This window comes from Schistocerca cancellata, chromosome 2 (genome assembly GCF_023864275.1).
Source record: "Schistocerca cancellata isolate TAMUIC-IGC-003103 chromosome 2, iqSchCanc2.1, whole genome shotgun sequence".
NCBI lineage: Eukaryota > Metazoa > Arthropoda > Insecta > Orthoptera > Acrididae > Schistocerca > Schistocerca cancellata.
This window is the reverse complement of record NC_064627.1, coordinates 285,472,002-285,489,796: the sequence shown is the minus strand read 5'-3', so window position 1 is coordinate 285,489,796 and position 17,795 is coordinate 285,472,002. Positions and strand designations below refer to the sequence as shown.

General features: G+C 43.3%; 1 protein-coding gene across 1 annotated transcript in view; it reads left to right on the top strand.

The window, feature by feature from the left end:
* Positions 1-17,795, top strand: part of LOC126161632 (dehydrogenase/reductase SDR family member 11-like) — a 57,469-nt gene that overhangs the window by 27,794 nt on the left and 11,880 nt on the right. The window contains exons 3-5 of the mRNA XM_049917591.1: positions 943-1,072; positions 4,728-4,857; positions 10,827-10,970. Coding sequence (XP_049773548.1) covers positions 943-1,072; positions 4,728-4,857; positions 10,827-10,970 — 404 coding nt within the window. The remainder of the gene's footprint in view (positions 1-942; positions 1,073-4,727; positions 4,858-10,826; positions 10,971-17,795) is intronic.

Below are 17,795 nucleotides of genomic sequence, written 5' to 3'. Positions count from 1 at the left end.
AGTTCCTCCTCAATGTATGGTGTTAGCCACTTCAGCAACAACATCCTCACGATCTTAAAAAATGTGCGTAGTAGGGTAATTCCTCTATAGTTGTTACATCTCAACATATCTCCATTTGTAAGTGTTGGGCAGATGAAATGCTGCTTCCATTCTGCCGGGATGTCTTCTGTCTTCCAAATTAAACAGACTAGGTGATGCAATCTCTCTTGTAGGATATCTCTTCCATCTTTCAGCATCTCTGCAGGCATTCTGTCTTTGAGATCACCTTAGCATTTGTGTGTACTATTTATTTGGAGTAAATGTATATTTTTGGTTTCATCGTCTTTTTATTTGTCATCTACATTGTCACTATGCCACGACTTACGTTGACTCATTTCGCCTGGCGTATTTTCTAAACTATATGCAAGGCTGTGGATTTCGTTATTTCGTAGCGGACACCCTCCTCTCGATAGCGTTGTGGTCCCACCTGGTCACGAATTATGTTTAATCATTTGTCTGGGAGTATTTTCGATACTATTTACAAGATTGTGGATATCGGTGCTTTTTATCAGACAGGATGGTTTAGGTAATGTTTTGTTCTTGATACTCTTTGTTTGATTGGCACGGCGTCCGCCGTCAAGAATACTCTTTTTAGTGTTTTTGGTAGTGCAACAAGCAGACGTGGTGTGTGTTTTCCAGAAGAAAGCCGGAGGATTATTTAAGAAGAGTGTAAATGAAGGTAACAACAGGTTTTACCGAAAAACGTGTATTTGATACTCAGAAACACGTGGTTGAATGTAACTCAGGAAACTGAAAGTCATAACTGTGGCAAGATATCTGTGAAGTTTGCGATTTTTTTTTCAGCCCACTTGTTTCTCTGAAATTGTTGCGTGAAAACTGCTGTTTAAGTTATGTAACCATATTAGAAATCTGACTGATGTACAACTGTGTTGACTTGTACAGCCGGTAAAACAGAACACTGGAGACAGATGATGGAGGTGAACGAGCTTGGCCTGGCCATCTGCAGCAGGGAGGCGGTCCAGGACATGATGAGCAGGGGCGTCGACGACGGCTTCATCATCCACATCAGCAGGTAGGAGCCAGCGCTGACGTGGCCAGGCTCGTAACACACACACACACACACATACACACACACACACACACACACATACACACAAACACACATATCAGTATATATGAGATGGCGCTTAGATAATGAGGCTCCTATAGGCTGCCACACACACACACATACAGTGTACAAACTTCTGTGAATAATTCGGTAAGTAGGTACTGCAGTAGTGATTGTTGTGGGACTGACTCTAATAGTGCTTCATCTGTCATTCCGTCAGTCCTTTACGTCGTTGTTGACGTTTAGATATGTGCTATTTCTCTTCTTTTAATGACAGCCAACGTGGACACTTACGTTCCCAAAAATTCTTGGTAGGCACAAACCGAATGTTCACTGACATAAAGAGTTCGCAACCTCGATAATAACTGGGAACATTGCTACACTCTTCGTTCTCATATGACTACTCAGTACGTGGCATTGCACATTCGGACATACAGTATGGTTGTCAATTATACGGTATGATATTTCACACAAGAAAAAAAGTTCTTTTCCGATCTAGATGTGTTTATTGATGCCAAATTTAAATGGCCTCGATTTTAGTCCCTAGTGGTTCGAACTTCAGGCTGCTTACATGGATGCAAGAACAGATCTAAATCTGCAAAATATCTCGTCTCTTGATACAAAGCATGACAAAATTTATTAATGTGCAAGTCCGAAGACTCATTGTCCACACTCATCGACTCACCCACACTGTTGTGGATTTTCATTGAAAATGGCATCCTTATGAAATGCATGAAGTTGTAGCTACTCGGCAGTGAAATCTGTGACATGTAAGTCTAACAAATATAAATACAGATGAGTGGAGAAAGAGAAAGAAAAACAGCGGAAAATAAAAAAAATGCTTCTGGTTTTTTAAAACTTAGCCTTTTACAGACAATGTTTCTTTCCTTTTTTTTAAACAACGATGTTTTGGCACCTGTGTGTTACCTCGCTTTTTTATGTAATATATTATTAACACTTTTGGTTAGTTTTCTACTTCAGATCTAAAAACTATAGCATGTGCATTTTCATTTTCTTGTGATTGCTCACTTGAACTGTACTAAGTGTACAATAAGGACTTGACAGGTCACCCTGCTTTTATGAGTTTTATGGCTAGACAGGTTGTCATCTGCAAAGCAGTCCTAGGAATATCTTTCTTTGTATGAAGAAAGAATATTTATTTATTTTGTGTACTGTTTCCGAGAGTAACAGTAGCATATATATCGTCCTAATGCTATCCGTCACACATCAAGGTGCATAATACGACGAAAAACATTAAGCGGCAAAACATATTTATATGTCCTCGAATCGTTTATAAATGGCGTTAGTCGATCTCATTGAGACAAATTTTAAACAAAATTTAATATAACTGTTGATTAGTGTCTGAGCTGTTCTCAGTGGGAGTGGGAATTTTCCATCCTGTTGTGGAAACGCTAGTGACAACATGTGTTCTCAATTACTTTGGAACCAGGGAAGACGACTGACATCAACAACTTTATTCCATAGTTCTCTTCAACATCTGCTGAATGATGACAACACAAATAAAAAGTATCAAAATATCTATCGATAGGTGTACGATTGCGAACACAAGCTTTTGATCCACGGTTAGAGAATGTTACTGTCGTCTAAAATTGTTAACTGATAAAATCAATTAATTATTATTATTATTAACACATGATCGCTAAAAATTTACCTGGGCAACAGAGTTTTACGACGCTTCTCGACAATAGGTTCGTATGAGAACGATCTAGTAGAGGTAGGACATATACGCGTGCTGCAGAGCAAGTCATAGGAAAGTATACGTAACTATTGCATTAAATCGTGCAGTTTGTCCAAATGACAAGTTTAGTCGTAATGGGAATGACGGCTCCTCAATTCAAATCTGTTTCATGGACTTTTTTAGGTAAGTTCCTATGGGACCAAACTGCCGAAGTTATCGATCCCTAGGCTTACACACAACTTAATCTAACTTAAACGAACTTACACTAAGGACAACACACACACACACACACACGCACACACACACACACACATGCCTCAGGGAGGACTCGAACCTCCGACAGGGGGAGCCGTTCGTACAATCTAACTTAAACGAACTTACACTAAGGACGAAACACACACACACACAAACACACATGCCCCAGGGAGGCCTCGAACCTCCGACAGGGGGAGCCGTTCGTACAGTGACAAGGCCTCCTAGACCGCGCCGCTACCCCACGCGGCTTCATGCATTTATTCCTCGTTTTCAGAAAATAAAGATACACTGCTTGACAACTGCTACGGAACAACTGACGCTTGCTAAGAAACAACCGTCAGTTAGTGCGGAAAAACCGACCAGTGCCAGTAAAATAAAATGTAGGTGTGTTAATTGCAGCGAAGCCTGTGCACGAACGCTCTGTACGCATTCGATAGTTTGCGCAGTACGGTGTTTGACGAAGTTTTTGTGGCACCGATTAGTGTGACATTCTGTGTGGTACGGCGGTACATCATTTGAGAATTTGAGGTGCAATTGGACGGCTCGAAGAGGGTGAAAGTTTCACTGCTGTGGACACAGTAACGGGTGTGTCCCGAAGTGTCATCTCGCGATTAAACAGCTGGCCAAGTAAGAGAAGGACTTGCGTAATGAGGGTTCCGTGCAAACTTAATTATGTGCATAGACATTTGATTTATCCCGAGAATCGAGTCTCTACTATTTTTGTCTGTTAACGACATTGATACCATTGAGACATCGATCTCAGCGATTTTAAGATTTCCGAGAACGAATATCAACAATGTAAATGTGACATAAAGTCTTGTAGGAGGCAGGCGAACATTATTGTAACAATCAGGAGTTCTCCATTCAGCCTAACTGGGTCGCGAAATGCAAACACAGGGCAGACGGCCGATGTGGCCGAGCGGTTCTAGGCGCTTCAGCCTGGAATCGCGCAACCGCTACGGTCACAGATTCGAATCCTGCCTCGGGTATGGATGTGTGTGATGTCCTTACGTTCGTTAGGTTTAAGTAGTTCTAAGTAATAGGGTACTGATGACTTCAGATGTTAAGTCCCATAGTCCTCAGGGCCATTTGAACCATTTGAAACATAGGACAAGGATGCCTTTATTTGTCATATGACGCGTTTCGGAGTTTCTCCATCATCATATATCCAGGAGCAATTACTGCACATAGATATGGCGTTTCAAGTTGTACATGAAACAAACATTCGCAGTCTCCCAACTGAATTATTCAATTCATACAAATACTCTCACGTAACAATTTGTGGTGACATGGAAAGGAATGATCACATAGGCTCAGTCGTAGGCAAAGCAGATGACAGACTTCGGTTTCTTGGCAGGAAGATGAAAAAACTGAACTGTCAGGCACATGAAGACAGAGACAAACTATCCCAGTAAATCCTATCAACAAAATTTCAGCACCAGTGTTGAGGAATCTAGGAACATTCTAGCGCCCCCGACGTATCGTTCTATAAGGGAATGGGAAGACAAGGTTCGATTAATTACAGCTCGCCTAGAGGCAGTTTAGTAGTCTGTCTTGCCACCCTCCTTTTCTCTGGCACTAACTTCACAGTATTTTGCAGAATGGGAACTTGTTTCGGAGCAACCTGCGTTCTGACGACGGTGTATGGCCGACTTTCTTTTCCAGTACAGCGGCGCACGTCCCGGTGTTCATTGATGGCTTCGGGATGCACTCAGCCAACAAAACAGCTGTGAGGGTCATGGCTGAAGGACTCAGGAAGGATCTCGTCGCCAAAAAGAGCAATATTCGTGTTGGGGTAAGACAAAAGTTCTCTCCCCGTCAGTGAGGTGTACAAACGTAGAAATTTTTTGTTTAATCTGTTGTGACAATGGTCTTCAGTCCGAAGACTGGTTCAACGCAGCTATCCACACTAAGCTATCCTGAGCACGTCTCTGAATAACAACGTGTATGATACTCTTCATTTTTTCCCACATTCGAGTCAGTACCTCCATATTAGTTATGTGATCCACCCATCTAACGTTCAACATTTCAAAAGCATCTATTCTCTTCTTGTAATTACTGTTTAATGTATGCGTTTCGCTTCCATAAAAGGCTACATTCCAGACCAGTATCTTGAAAAAACATTTCCTAACATTTTGTGTTCTACACTGGTGTCCAAAGTTAAAGCAACAAACGGAAATTTTATAAGGATGCGCTTATTTTGCCACAAAATAGTGCAAACAGTTGATAGCAAAGTAGAAACAATGATAATGAATACAATGTAACAGCATAATCAGCTGTAACACGTATAACAGTAGACGAAAATGTTCTTCGGCTTTTCCAACTTAATTGACCTTCACACACATTCCGACAACGGGTTAATGTGCTCACTATGGAAACCACCTCTGGCAGTAATACAACGAGAGAGCATGCTGTGACTGATCTCATCAATGTCTCAGCAGTAACGCCCATACTTCCTGCGGAGATGCTCGCAAGCCTTGGAGAGTGGTTGGTGGATACTGACGTGATGCAACCTGTCTCCCTAAAGCAAACCGGGCATTGGATTTACATCGGAAGAGCGAACTGGCCCAGCCATGCGTACAGTATTTTCCGTTTCCAAGACAACGTCAACCACTTGTGCTGCATCGTCGAGCAGCACCTATCAACAACCGCACATGAGATCCCAAGACGTCTTCACGATACGTAACACCAGTTAAGCCATTCCGATTCACCTTCGCAGTTTCATGAAGAGGTATTCAAGTGGTCAACATAATCCCCGCCCACACCATTAGCGATCGTCCTCGATATTGATCTCTCTCCACAACGTTCGGGTCTCTCTCACTCTCCAGACATAAAGGGACTCATGTGTAAAAAGAACATTGGCCCACTGTTCGACTGTCCAGGTGGCATATTGACGACTCCACTCTAGACGTTCCTTTCTGTGAAGACCTGTCAGAGGCACACATACAGCAGGTCTCCAACAATAAAGACCACTCTGTCAAAGCCTTCTGTACACCGTTTGCCTCGATACAACACGTCCAGTGGATGCTGCTTGGTCAGATGGCAGCTGCAATGCGGTACTAAGGCGGTACCTTCGTGCCCTTACAGCCAAATAACGGCCCTGCCTTTCTGATAACACACGTGATAGGCCCTGCCCTGATCTTCGGGATGCGGTTTCGCTCTCTATAAATTGTCGCCACATCCGAGAAACAACAGAACGATTCACATTAAGCCGTAGAGCTACATGAGCTTTCGGCTGTCCTGCTCCCGGGTTCGATTCCCGGCGGGGTCAGGGATTTTCTCTGCCTCGTGATGACTGGGTGTTGTGTGCTGTGCTTAGGTTAGTTAGGTTTAAGTAGTTCTAAGTTCTAGGGGACTGATGACCATAGATGTTAAGTCCCATAGTGCTCAGAGCCATTTCAACCATTTGACTGTCCTGCTTCCATTCTTCCCATGGCCCTACACCACAGAGAGTCTGGTACGCGTCTTCTGTGTGCCATACCGCACCGCCTGTGACTGTGTACACAGGGACTGTGACTGTGGATGTGGAACTACCCGATCGATGGGTGCCCTGACCTCATCGACCACATGCCATCTTCTGTGCAGAACACGATCGTACGGACATCTGTTGACAGTTGGTATGATTATATCGTGAATTAGGCAAAGGACGTGAAAATAGCGGTCTGTTGCTTAAGTTTTGGACTCCAGTGTATGTTAACAGATTTCTGTTTTCCAGAAATTCTTTCCTTGGTATTGGCAATTATGTATCCTCTTTACTTCGTCTATTGTCAGTCATCTACTACCTTCATCCCCTAATTCAATTCTCTCAGCACTGTCTGATGTAATTCGACAACATTATCTTGCTCTTGTTTTCTTTTTGTGTTTTCAAGGTACTATCCGTTCCGTTATCTGCTCTTGCAAGACTTCTACCGTTTCTGACAGAATTACGATGTCACCAACAAACGTCAAAGTTTTTGTTCCTGCATCCTGCATTTTGGCTTCAGCCCTATGACAGTCCCTTTTTAACTACTGCTTTCCATTCATGTCCTTTAGTTCTCATAACTGCAGCCTGGCTTCTGTGCAAATTGTAAATATCCCTTTGCTCTCTGTATATTATTCTCGCTATTCTCAGTTTCAAGTAGTGTATTCCAGTTAAAGAACGTATTAAGGAACACGAACACCACACGTGGCTAAAACAAAGTATGAAATCGGCGGCAGCAGAACATCAAGATAACTGATATCGATTTCAATAACATTCCTGTGCTGGCAAGGCAAAACCAACATTTGTAGAAGAGAAGTTCGAGAACCGATTGAAGTGTCTGAGAACGCGTGTAAGTTCAATAGAGAGGACGGCTATAGGCTTCCGGCATCGCGGCTTCCCGCCATCAGGCAAATGAATACGCGGCCGTGGCGTGCGATAAACACGAACAGCGCACTAGAAGCCTCCTCTGCGGGGAATAATATTTTGGATAAACGTTCCCTTTCTCTTGCTCTGCCCGTTTCGCTCCTAGGTGATGATGTTGGCACACCAATAGCAGCAAGAGGAATTTTAACCAATAACTCTTCTCCACCATAAGTGAGGGAAAAATCTCTTTCTAACCACTGATATTGGCCCACCAACGGTAGCCACAAGAGATCTTAGCCTAGAATCCCCTTTTTCGGCATTAGCGCCGGAATACTTTTCTTACCATCCACTGAGGATGGCCCACCAGTGGTAGCCACCTGACGTTTACCCAGTAATCCCACTTCTTCAGCACAAGCGCGGGAAAACTCTCCTTCATAAGAGAAGACGACACTGGTCTCTGAAAGTGCTTAATCTACAGTGAACACCACAAGATCCTGTGAAAGATCCCAGCAGAGGGATCGAAACGTGGATAGTTCGAACAAATATGATGTGGCCTGACAATCCAGAAGATTTTAACTTCACTGCTCCAGTAAACATTGTCAAAATATTACTCTAATTCTATGAACGCTGTATGAGTACGCTACCTCGTAAGATTGTAAGATATGCCGTAAGGTCGGTACCGCCACGCGTGTTCCACCATTTCTCCAAAACTCTAGCTGATCTTCCACGAGGATGGCGGTTACCAGGTTTTCCATTCTTCTGTAATTAATTTGCGTCCGTATTCTGCAACTAAAACTTATTGAATTGTTGTTTCTGCAATTTTCGCAACAGTCAGCTAATGCCTGCTTCGGAAACGGAATTATTACATTATTCTGGAAGGTTCGGGGTATTCCACCTGCCTCATAGATTTACCATACTAGGTAGAACAGTTTTGTTATGTTCTCCTAAATATCTCAGTAATTCTGAGTTAGTGTCGTCTTCTCAAGGTGCCTCTTTTTCACTTCGGTCTTTCAGTGCTCTGAAAAATTATTCTGGCAATGTGGCATTCCCCATCTCATCTTCATCTACTTCTTTGCTTCTTTCTCAAATATTGGCTTCAAGTTCGTTTTCATTATACAGCCCAGTTAATACTACTTCCACCTTTCAGCCTTCCCTTGGTTGCTTAGTACTGTCTTTCAATCTTAATTCTTGATATTCATACAGCTGCTTCTCGTTTCTCCAGCGGTCTCTTTATTGCATTTATATTACCCATAGTTATGCTTGAACTACAACTTTGCATTTCTCTTCCAGCCATTCTTGCCATTCTTTTCTTTGCCATATTGCATTTTCTGTCAATCTTCTTTTTAGACTTGTGTATTACCTTTCTCTGCTTCATTTGCTGCATCTTTATATTTCCTCCTTTCAACAACTAAATTCACTATCTCGTATTTATACAACTTGCTATTTGTAACTGGGACTTGTCCTTTGGCTCTCGAGTTCGCAAGCAATAAATAAGGTCATAATCCACATACGCGTCTAGTTTCGAAATATTTGTTTTATCGTTACATAGTCTGTAAGCTATAATTAAGTACTATATTGAGTGTAAAATACGTTCCACCTTTCTAATAAACTCAGTAATACAATTTTTGTGATTGTACGTTTTGTAAACAGATGTGTTCTTAAAATAAATAATATACTAATACATAAGTAATAAAGCTGATTGCTGTATTGAAACTACACTCCTGGAAATGGAAAAAAGAACACATTGACACCGGTGTGTCAGACCCACCATACTTGCTCCGGACACTGCGAGAGGGCTGTACAAGCAATGATCACACGCACGGCACAGCGAACACACCAGGAACCGCGGTGTTGGCCGTCGAATGGCGCTAGCTGCGCAGCATTTGTGCACCGCCGCCGTCAGTGTCAGCCAGTTTGCCGTGGCATACGGAGCTCCATCGCAACGGACTTTGAGCGAGGGCGTATAGTGGGCATGCGGGAGGCCGGGTGGACGTACCGCCGAATTGCTCAACACGTGGGGCGTGAGGTCTCCACAGTACATCGATGTTGTCGCCAGTGGTCGGCGGAAGGTGCACGTGCCCGTCGACCTGGGACCGGACCGCAGCGATGCACGGATGCACGCCAAGACCGTAGGATCCTACGCAGTGCCGTAGGGGACCGCACCGCCACTTCCCAGCAAATTAGGGACACTGTTGCTCCTGGGGTATCGGCGAAGACCATTCGCAACCGTCTCCATGAAGCTGGGCTACGGTCCCGCACACCGTTAGGCCGTCTTCCGCTCACGCCCCAACATCGTGCAGCCCGCCTCCAGTGGTGTCGCGACAGGCGTGAATGGAGGGACGAATGGAGACGTGTCGTCTTCAGCGATGAGAGTCGCTTCTGCCTTGGTGCCAATGATGGTCGTATGCGTGTTTGGCGCCGTGCAGGTGAGCACCACAATCAGGACTGCATACGACCGAGGCACACAGGGCCAACACCCGGCATCATGGTGTGGGGAGCGATCTCCTACACTGGCCGTACACCACTGGTGATCGTCGAGGGGACACTGAATAGTGCACGGTACATCCAAACCGTCATCGAACCCATCGTTCTACCATTCCTAGACCGGCAAGGGAACTTGCTGTTCCAACAGGACAATGCACGTCCGCATGTATCCCGTGCCACCCAACGTGCTCTAGAAGGTGTAAGTCAACTACCCTGGCCAGCAAGATCTCCGGATCTGTCCCCCATTGAGCATGTTTGGGACTGGATGAAGCGTCGTCTCACGCGGTCTGCACGTCCAGCACAAACGCTGGTCCAACTGAGGCGCCAGGTGGAAATGGCATGGCAAGCCGTTCCACAGGACTACATCCAGCATCTCTACGATCGTCTCCATGGGAGAATAGCAGCCTGCATTGCTGCGAAAGGTGGATATACACTGTACTAGTGCCGACATTGTGCATGCTCTGTTGCCTGTGTCTATGTGCCTGTGGTTCTGTCAGTGTGATCATGTGATGTATCTGACCCCAGGAATGTGTCAATAAAGTTTCCCCTTCCTGGGACAATGAATTCACGGTGTTCTTATTTCAATTTCCAGGAGTGTACAAGCCCCATATTTGGCCTTCCATTGGGGAAAGCGACTTCGAGTCTCTTTATCAGACATAATTTTGTCAAAATCACTAAGCACAGGCTAAGGGCAAAAGATTTCAACTCAAGTATAGCTATGTTTGATAAAAAAGGTACCTGTCCATCGATAGGTATAACAACAAACCATACTGTTGTCATGTGACTGAATTTGGTTTACCTGAATTTTTAAAAAATCAAGAATACCATTTATTGCGAAACTGCAATATTAGTGATATTATACAACAAAATTCCTTCGTAGCTATCTTAGAATTCAGACATCGTCTTATACCACTGTCCATATATTAAACATTTACAACTAGTTTCCCTGTTTGCAGCAAATTTCTCCAGGGCTCGTGAAAAACAATGCGATTAACCAGTCTGAGAAGTGGGCACAGATCTTCGATACAATGCCTTACCTGGAAGTCGAAGACATAGCAAAAGCCGTGGTCTACATGCTTTCCCAACCTCCAAGGGTTCAGGTGAGTTTTCTTCTGCCACCGCAGCTTACCTTATTCCAGAATGTGCGGAGATTTCCATGTACATTTTATTAATGGTGCAGTTGTGTGTAGTTTAAACATTACTCCTAAAACAAATAATTACGGAGAAAGTAATCATCCACACGTGCAAAGATATTTATCCAAGCATAAACGAATTTCAGTGACCGCCAAGGGAAATCGTCAGTGATTTAGTGACAACCGTGTGAGCAGAGGGGACACGTTACGCTGGTAGTCCTTCGCTAGCGTAACAGGGGTATGGATGCTTGCTCTGATCGCAGACCTGTGGGGTCCCACTTTTGAGACAGCGAAAGAAAGTCATAATGACAAAAGAAGGAGGGACGAGGGAAGATAATACCGGGGGGGGGGGGGGGCAGGAGGGAGAAGGGAAAGTAGTGGATGAAGAAGAAGGGAATGTATTTGAAGGTTCTAAAATGGGGATGGGACAAAAATGCATCGAAGGGAATAATCAAGAGATTTGAATAGGACTGTGTTGAGCAATAGTTCCCTAAGAACTGACTTTCCGTGGTATGTAGGTGCTTGTTTCTTATTTTCGGATACTAGACGAGGCAACTCCTTTTCTAGCAAGTGCGGCAACACAACGAAATGTAAATAGTATGTTTTGCGTTTTTTGTTATGTTTGATACAGACCTGCGTTGATCAGCAATGATAAGAAGGCAAAAGGAATCCACTGATTGATGCAGGCATTGCGACGGATTGTGTTTTGTTCTATGCTATGAAACCTTTCATACAAGGGATAAATGTGTATCTTTTACTTCATTGTAGAGATAAACAAATATATAGGTGGAGCAGAGATGAGGTTTAAACAAAAGAGCGGGATAAAGCCGACAGGTTGAGGGAGTTGGAATAATGCCGAATTTTGCCCTGGGTGCCATTTATCCAAGATGTCCTTATCAGGAAGTTCGTGATGAGATACTGAAGATGTAGTTTATTTACCTTAACACATACCGGCACAACCACTTGCCCTAGCAAGAAAATGAAGGCAACGGAAGCTCAGATATACTTGACATAAACAACTTTTCGGAATTCAAGGTGGGAATGGGATTTTATAACTCAACGATCACGTAAAAATAGTGATAACTCTTCATGTACGGTAGCGGTAAATGCTTAGGAGTTGTTAGTGAGACCATAGGCATGACACCTCTCTTCCGCTGACTATAATGGATATAACTATTGAGTTATAAAATACGTGGGCGTTGAAATATTTCAAACAACTCTGTAAGAATTATAATGGTGATAACTGTTATAGAGGCTGGTGTCACATAAAATCTCACAGGTCGAAACACTGCAATTTTTAATAAAATCGCAAAGACAGTTTTCTTCCGACAGAAAACTGTTAGTAAAATGTGATTCTGCTAGAAGAATAAAATACCTTGTTCGATGGTTCTGTGAAATAAGAATAAAACAGAGCTAAATTTGAGAAAGCACAAACAACAAAGTTTTCCTTTAACACAGTCATTCGTGTACTCCTACCCCATACAGGTTAAGTTACTTTGCCATCGGTCTAGTGTTTTTCGTTGCTTCCCCACCAAGAAAAACTGCCAACAACAGTAGTTTAGAAGTACATATCCTTAAATCATTTAAGAAAGTGAAGTCTTATGGCCCAGGTAGCATACCAATTAGGCTCCTTTCAGAGCATGCTGATATAATAGTTCCTTACTTAGCAATCATACACAACAGCTCGAAAGGACTGGAAAGTACCCTAGGTCACACCAGTAATCTACAAAAGAAATCGGAGTAATCCGCTGGGTTACAGACCCATGTCAGTATCGACTATTTACAGTAGGATTTTGGAACATATGCTGTACTCGAACATTATGAATTACCTCGAAGAAAACGATATGTTGACACTTAGTCAGAACGGATACAGAAAATATAGTTCTTGTGAAACATAACTAGCTCTTAATACTCATGAAATAATGAGTGCTACCGACAGGTGATGTCAAATTGATTCCATGTTTTTAGATTTCCAGAAGGCTTTCGACACTGTTCCTCACAAGCGTCTTCTGACCAAACTGCGTGTCTATGGAATATCACCTCAGCTGTGCGACTGGATTCGTGATTTCCTGTCAGAAAGGTCACAGTTCGTAGTAATAACGGAAACTTATCGAGTAAAACAGAAGTAATATCCGGCGTTCTTCAAGGAAGTGTTGTAGGCCCTCTATTATTCCTGATCTACATTACCGACATAGGAGACAGTCTGAGTAGCCCTATTAGATTGTTTGCAGATGCTGTCATTTACCGTCTTGTAAAGTCATCAGATGACCAAAACGAATTGCAAAATGATTTATATAAGATATCTGTATAGTGTGAAAAGTGGCAATTGATCCTAAATAAAGAAAACTGTGAAGTTATTCACATGAGTACTAAAAGAAATCCACTAAATTTCGATTACGCGATAAGTCACACAAATCTTAAGGCTGTAAATTAAACTAAATACTTTGGGATTACGATTACAAATATCCTAAATTGAAACGATTACATAGATAATGTTATTGGTAGAGCAAACCAAAGACTGCGATTCATTGACAGAACACTTAGAAGGTGTAACAGGTCTACTAAAGAGACTGCTTACACCACGCTTGTCCACCCTATTCTGGAGTATTGCTGTGCGGTGTGGGATCCGCATCAGGTGGGACTGACGGATGATATCGAAGAAGTTCAAAGAGGCGCAGCTCGTTTTGTAGTATCGCGAAATAGGGGAGATAGTGCCACAGACATGATACGTGAATTGGAGTGGCAACCATTAAAACAAAGGCGTTTTCCGTTGCGACGGGATCTTCTCATGAAATTTCAATCACCAGTTTTCTCCTCCGATTGCGAAAACATTCTGTTGGCACCCACCTACGTAGGGAAAAATGATCATCAGGATAAAATAAGAGAAATCAGGGCTCGCACAGAAAAATTTAAGTGCTCGTTTTTCCCGCGCGCCGTTCGAGAGTGGAGCTGTAGAGAGGCAGGTTGAAGGTGGTTCATTGAACCCTATGCCAGGCACTTTTTGTGAATAGCAGAGTAATCACGTAGATGTGGAGAGACGCAGATGTTCGATAGAGAGCGGAAAAGGTGAAAATCTGAGGGCGCGAGATCTAGTGAATAAGGTGGGTTCGGAACAACTTCCCAAACCAGCTCCTATGTAGTGTTTGGTGTCAGTCTAGCAGAACGTGGGTGGGAGTTATCATGGAGTAGCATCACTTCACTCAGTCTGCCTGGTCGTTGTTCTTCGATTGCGTCTGAAAGACGTCTCAGTTCTAGAAAATAAATGTCAGCAGTATGGGTTACATGACGGAGAAGCAATTCGTAGCACCCCACGCCGTCGCTGTTCCATCAGATGCATAACGTTATTTTTTGTGGATGCGCAGAGCTCTTTGTACGGGGAGTTGCTGCTTCATTCGGGGCCAACCCTTTCTTTCTTTCCCTTGTGTCAGCATAAAGACGACATATCTCGTCACCAGTAACGATACAGGACAGGAATGGGCGGTGTTGTTGACGAGTCAGTTGATGACGAGCAAGAAGAGATGCACATATGACACCTCGCTGATTTTTGTGATTTTGACTTAGAGCACCCATACACCTGATTTTTGAACCTTCCCCACTGGATACAAATGTCGCACGATGGTGGAATGATCACAGTTCATCACATTTGCCAGTTCTAGAGTACATTAACTTCGAGCAATGTGGATTTATGCCTTTAAATGTTCTTTCATCAAATCTCGAAGGTCTTCCTGAATTTGGGTAGTCACTGATCTCAGAACGATCGTCCTCTAAACGAGATAACCATTTTGTTGCCGTGCTCTGTCCAATGGCATTATCCCTACACACGGCGCAAATGTTTCTGGCTGCCGCCGCTGATGTCACCTCTTTACTGAACTCAAATAGAAGAATATGTCAGAGATGTTCCGATTTCTCCACTTGGCACTCCATTTTCTAGCGTCCACAGCTCCACTCACTATCTACAAATGACAAAATGACAGTATATAAACTCAGATAGCAACAGTGAACTACAAATAAAAAATGACAATCGATAAAAAAAACCATAGCACCCGGAACACCAACACGCAAAACAAAACCACTGCCAACTTAAGCACAACTTATTCTTGAAGTTTAAATTCCACAGGAAGAAAGTGCGCTGGAAGCCTGCTTGTGAACGGGAAGGCTGCATTCAAACCCAGTAGTAATAGCTCTCATCTCAAATTGTCGAAATTTCGAGTTAGCTGACCAGCTGGAACGTATTGATAAGTATGCTGACCGCTCCACATGCCGGAACCAAAGAAACACATCAGCTTCCTGTGCAACGTAACCGGTTCCTTATTGGCACAAAGTAATGAGTGCTATCGACAGGGAAACTTAAATTGATTCATTATTTCTAGATTTCCAGAAGGCTTTTGACACCGTTCCTCAAAAGAAACCACCAATCAAATTGCGTACCTACTGCGTATCGACTCAGTTGTGCAACTGGATTCATGATTTCCAGTCCGAAAGATCACTGTACGTAGTAATGACAGGAAATCATAGAATGAAACAGAAGTGATATCCGGCGCCCCCGAGGGAGTGGTATAGGTCCTCTGATATTCCTAATCTAAATAAACGAGACAATCTGAGTAGCCCTCTTATATCGTTTACAGACGATGCTGTTATTTACTGTCTAGTAAAGTGATCAGAAGATCAAAACTAAAACCATTCAGACACGACATCATTGGTGTGAAAAGTGACAATTGTCTCTGAATAAGGGAAAATAACAGGTCATCCACAAGAGTTCAAATAGAAATCCGTTAAGTTTCCGTTACATGATAAATAACACAAATTTAAAGGCTGTCAATTCTACTAAATACCTAGGAATTACAACTCACAGCAACTTAAATTGGAACGATCACACAGGTAATGTTGTGGGGAAGGCAAGCCGAAGACTGAATTTTACTGGCAGAGCATTTAGAACTCAACGTCTTCTAAAGAGACTACCTACATTAAGCTTGTTCGTCCTCTTCTAGAGTATTCCTGTGTAATTGCGGACGGAGTGACGGAGGACGTAGAAAAAGTTCAAAGAAGGGCATTTCGTTTTCTGTGATGGCGAAATAGGTGCGATAATGTCACGGACATGATACACAAATTGGGGTGGCAATCATTAAAAGAAAAGGCATTTTTCAATGGGGCAGGATTTCTCATTAAATTGCAGTCACCAATTTCCTCCTCAGAGTGCAAAAATAGCATATTGTAGCCAATTTACATAGGGAAAACTGATAATCGTAATAAAATAAGAGAAATGAGAGGTCGTACAAAAAGATTTTTCCCACGCTTTGTTAGAGTGGGACGATAGAGAAATAGTCTGAAGATGGTTGGAAGAATCATCTGCCATGCACTTAAGTCTGAATTACAAAGTAATGATGTAGATGCTTATAATACATACTCTAAGACAAACGCACCACGGAGGAGGAATTATCCAGATGGGAAGGAAAACGGTAGACGTCGTGTACATATATAGACAAATAAATGAATATAATTTCAGAAAAATTGGACAATTTATTCACAAACTGAGCAAGTCAGTAACGCGATGGTCTACGTCTGGCCCTTATGCAGGCAGCTATTCGCCTGTGCATTGACTGATAGAGTTGCTGGATGTCCTCTCAAGGGGTATGGTGGCAAATTCTGTCCACTTGACGAGATACGTCTACATCTACATCTGCATGGATACTCTGCAAGTCACACTCAGGTGCCCGGCAGAGGATTCGTCGAACCAAGTTCACAATAATTCCGTATCACTCCTCTCTCGAACAGAGCACGGAAAAAACGAACATCTCTATCTTTCCGTGCGATCTCTGATTTCTCTTATTTTATTATGAAGATCGTTGCTACCTATGTAGGTCGACATAAAAAAATATATTTCGCATTCGGAGGAGAAAGTTGGTGATTGAAATTTCATGGGAAGATCCCGTCGCAATGAGAAACGTCTTTTTTTTATGGTGAGCACCCCCAATCTTATATCATGTCTGTGACACTATCTCCCCTATTTCTCGATAATACAAAACGTTAGTTCGTCAAAGTCCAAATATGGCTGGACGGCCTTGCCACATAGGAACGTTTTCAATAGGAAAGGTTTGGTAAGGTCGAAGACAAGCAGTAGAAACTCTCGCCTGTGGATGCGTGCATTATTTTGCAGAAATTTAAGCCCAAGATGGCTTGCAGGAACAGCAACAAAACGGGTCTTAGAATATCATCGACGTAGCGCTGTGTTGTAAAGGTGGCGCGGATGATAACCAAAGGTGTCCTGCTATGAAATGAAGTGGCACTCCAGACCAGCACTCCTATCTATCGGGTCGTATGGCGACAGTCAGGTATCCCACCGCTGTCCAGGGCTTCCTGGGACACGTCTTTACTGGTCATCGGGACTCACTTCGAAGACAATTCTACTCCAGACAATGAGATTCCAGATCGAAGGCTTGTCTGATGACGCCCCAGACAGTGGTGACACACAAACTTGATTGTTGCTCGCCATATGGTCCGACAACCAGGAGTGATGATCTGAGGTGCCATTTCTTTTCATAGGAGTATACCTTCGTTTGTTATCCGCGGCAGCCTTGCAGCACAACGGTACGTCGAAGCTATTCTGCACCCCGCTTTGCCCTTCGCGGCAAGCCCTACTGGGCTTCAATTTCAGCTAAATGACGCCCGCCCGCATACGGCGAGACTTTCCACTGCTTGTCCTGGTGCTCCCAAACCCTGGCACGACCACCAAGATCGCCGAATCTCTCCACAATTGAGAATGTTCGGAGCACTATGGGCAGGGCCCTACATCAC